We start from the raw sequence: 3,666 nt of genomic DNA on the forward strand, positions 1-3,666 counted from the left end.
GTGTACATTCTGGATAAAGTGAATTTAATTCTGACACCCTATTGGTTTGTACGATTATATTTACTTTTATACTTTAAGTAGTTTTAAAATCGGTACTTTTACTTGAGTTAAAAAGTTTAAGTTGATACTTCTACATCCAAAAAAGTATTTTTAAACCCGAGTATCTATACTTCTACTTAAGTAATGAATGTGAACCCTTTTGACACCTCTGGCTACCATTAAATAATTTAATCCCAACCCAAAGAGGGAACCTGTTCAGGATTTTATTGTGCCCTGACTAAAAAAATAAGCATGTGTGAAGTTGTCAAAAATAATAACTAAAACCTGCCAATATGGGTAACAGGATAAACAGTGATAAAATCAAATTAAGCTCAATTATTTACACAGTTGAGTTGTGTCCTGAATGCTGGGGTACTGAACACACTTTTCAAACTGAACATGATGTAAGCTGTCTGCAATCTGTTGCACTCTGAGGCCCGGACAGAAGAGAACAAGAGGGGAAAAATGTCTGAGAGATCTTTTTGTGATATTTCCGTGTAAATGAGGGTAGTGAGGTCATCTGCCCTCACTGACGTCAGGGCAAACATCCAACACATTCACATTTGTTACTGACTTGGCACACTTTCAGAATATCAAACTAGCGATCTAAAACTTTCAGGACACTGCTGCTGTGACAAATAGGCAACGGTTTTGTTTAAAGTCCCCGTAAAACCCGACTTAAGATTTCATAAACACACACGCGAGCTATCTTGTTAACATCAGGACACGCAGACTGTGTGTATTCTTTCCAACACTGCGTTCCAAAGACTGCGAGAATGACTCACAGAAGCAGACGATGCAGAAAAAACAATTAGCGGTTTGTCATCTGACATTTTCTGGCCCTTATTGCATAAACGAATGTGCTGACTGACTGACTGAGGTGTTAAGAGTTGGGCTGCCACAAATGAACCGGGGGGAGCGGACAGCGACGTGTTTTTGGGTGACTTACCGAGACGGTGGAACTCGGAGGATTGGTTCCATAGCCCGACGATGGGAGGGAAGCCAGAGACCACCTTCGGCCCTCGGCTCTAAGCGAAAGACATGAATATTACATAAGCCTCAGCAGCACAAGCAATACAAGTCCTTACATAAGAGCAAGAAGTAAATGCATTTTCTCCTCAAATACAGATGTGACCCATCATATCGAAATGAGGATTGAGTCAAATTTGGTCAAAATGACCTAATTACATTTTCAGATTCTTGGCTTTAAATGCCATATTTTGATACCTGGATCATTCTGATACTGTAATTAAATCCATAAATATGACTTAATTTGTCTTGTTGGTTACGATAATACATAAATATTTGKTCTGAATCCTAATTTTATGTAATTTTAATGATGAATTTTTGATGTCCTTATAAAGAGGAAACCTCAAATTATATTTGAATATTGARATTTCCCAGCTRAAAAGAAACAAAACTTTGCTAGSTCACAKSGAAAAWYYTMAAAATTTTAAGACATTTTTCCTCAAAATCAGGATTTTTGTTGCTACTGCTCAAAAAAGTGCTTCAAATTTTTGTTTTATGATTATATTTCAGACGGTTCATTCAAACACTACATTGATATGGCATTTATTTGTTATATTTTGGCGAAATGCAATTTTTGCAAACGTGTAAATCAAAACACTATATTTGCCTATTTCTCCATATACCACTTTTAGACTTAATCCTTATTTCCATGTGATGGGTCACATACAATATACGTCTTTTTCATCACTTCAAGCAAAAATCAAGCAGAAAGCTTTATAAAATGATTCCWGCCAGAAAGAAAAAAAAAGGAGTAAAAACTAAAACTCTCAACAGCAAAAGGCATGGTGTGAGAATTAAAAAAAAAAGGGAGCTACCTGTCCGCACGAGCCAAGTGGCTGATATCACGACAGCAAGAAAGAGAGGAGAAAAGCAAAAACAGGGATTCGGTAAGTTGGAGGATTCTTGTGCAAGTGATCCTGTGACCTGTGGCATTCAGCTGAGGGATTAGTACTGACAACGCACTCTCCCTTGCCAGTTCTCATTTGTCCAAATAAAAAGCAAACGAGAATGAACAAAATTAATTTGAGGATAGGTTTTACATAACTGAAAGCATTTCACTTTGAAGAACTTGTAAGGTGAAAGTTTATAGAGATATTTGATTTTTTTCCCCCGTTTGATTTGGTTTTGAAGGCATGCAGTATTTAAGGTAAATATTATGTGCGTTTCAAACTAAACTATTTATGCTTATGTCTTTTTTGCCTTTAGTATTTGTACATGAAACAGTTCAAGCTGCTCACTTAAAATGGGGCCGTGTTGTCCATTTATACTAGATTTTATTTTTTGTATCAATTTTTTTGTTTTTATTTTTATTCTAGATTTTAAATTAGGTTTTAGGCATTTTATTGTTTTTTTTATTCCTCGTTTTTACTTTGTGTTTTATTACCTGCTTTTATTTTTCTGTGGTTTTTATTCCTATTTTAATTGTGATTGAGTTTGTTTTTGTATGAGCTGTGTTGGAATGCTGATTCTGTACAACACTTTGGTCTATTATGGCGCAAAAAGTGCTTTACAAATAAAGTTGGTTTGGATTGGAAAATACTTTTCATACAAGAAGATGTTAAATCAAACTATTAGAGGATTAAATGTTTATCTATTTTTCTTTCAGTTCTGTTATTTTTCCACTTATGCCAGCCTATCTAGTCTCAGACAGGTTGAAGGCTAAGCACCTAAACCTCTCATCAGTTTTTAATGCTTCTTCTAGAGTTTCTTCGAGGTGCCGTTTTACTTTTAGGCTTCGTCTGCCTGCAGCAAGACAAGCCTGTTACCATGGGAACCTTATTGAATGATGTGGGTGGGGGTTTCAGGGGTACCCTCCATCCGACTGCGCTCACCCTGTTGAGGGGGAGTCAGCTGTAAGAGGAGCCGGCAGAGAGGGGAAGGTGTGAACGCTGCGGGCTGAGTCAGCCTCAGTTATCACGCTGCCGTTCCTCCTCCTCCTCCTCCTCCTGTCTCACAGTCTGTCTCTGTCCCAGAACACACACTGAATCCTACAGGAAACCCTCAGGGTGACAAAGGTTTGCATCTAGTTTGGTTTTTATTATTATTTTAACTCGTCCTTTATTTATATTGCCAAATTGCACTGAGATGCAGATTAATAAATTTGATAGTAGAAACGGTTTGGAAATATGTTGCAAAAAACTGATTTTTAGGCCGACTAAGGTTTCATCTGCATTAACAATGAAAAAGGAAACTAATTTTAAAGAAATACAAAATAATTTGTGCATATTAATAAATTACAAATATATGRAATTAAAATAATAAACTCCTTTGGTCAAACTGGTTCCATCAAAAACAAGTTTAATCAAATTTAATATTCCAGAACCTTTAGCTGCAACCAAATTGGTTCATCACCCGAGGGGTAAAGAGGCTTTAAAAAGAGATGACACACCTTCGAGCAAATGGGAAGTTGAGGCAGGCACCGGCTGACACATTGCGAGGGCTGTCCAGAGGGCTGCTCACAGCTGGGAAAAGGAATTACAGAGTTAGGAACAGTGCGATTTACAGCTTTAAAGTGTTCCATGATTAGTTGTAACGTTAGACTTTATTTGATAAACATATATTTTAACAGTAAAATAAAGACTGTAAAAACACTGTAGG

General features: G+C 36.8%; 1 protein-coding gene across 1 annotated transcript in view; it reads right to left on the bottom strand.

Annotated features, from left to right (window-relative positions):
* Positions 1 to 3,666, bottom strand: part of mast3b (microtubule associated serine/threonine kinase 3b) — a gene marked incomplete in the record, with an annotated part of 38,709 nt that overhangs the window by 21,225 nt on the left and 13,818 nt on the right. The window contains 3 exon segments of the mRNA XM_014010797.1: positions 989 to 1,067; positions 1,884 to 1,904; positions 3,458 to 3,530. Coding sequence (XP_013866251.1) covers positions 989 to 1,067; positions 1,884 to 1,904; positions 3,458 to 3,530 — 173 coding nt within the window.

Source organism: Austrofundulus limnaeus, unplaced genomic scaffold (genome assembly GCF_001266775.1).
Source record: "Austrofundulus limnaeus strain Quisiro unplaced genomic scaffold, Austrofundulus_limnaeus-1.0 Scaffold73, whole genome shotgun sequence".
Taxonomy (NCBI): domain Eukaryota; kingdom Metazoa; phylum Chordata; class Actinopteri; order Cyprinodontiformes; family Rivulidae; genus Austrofundulus; species Austrofundulus limnaeus.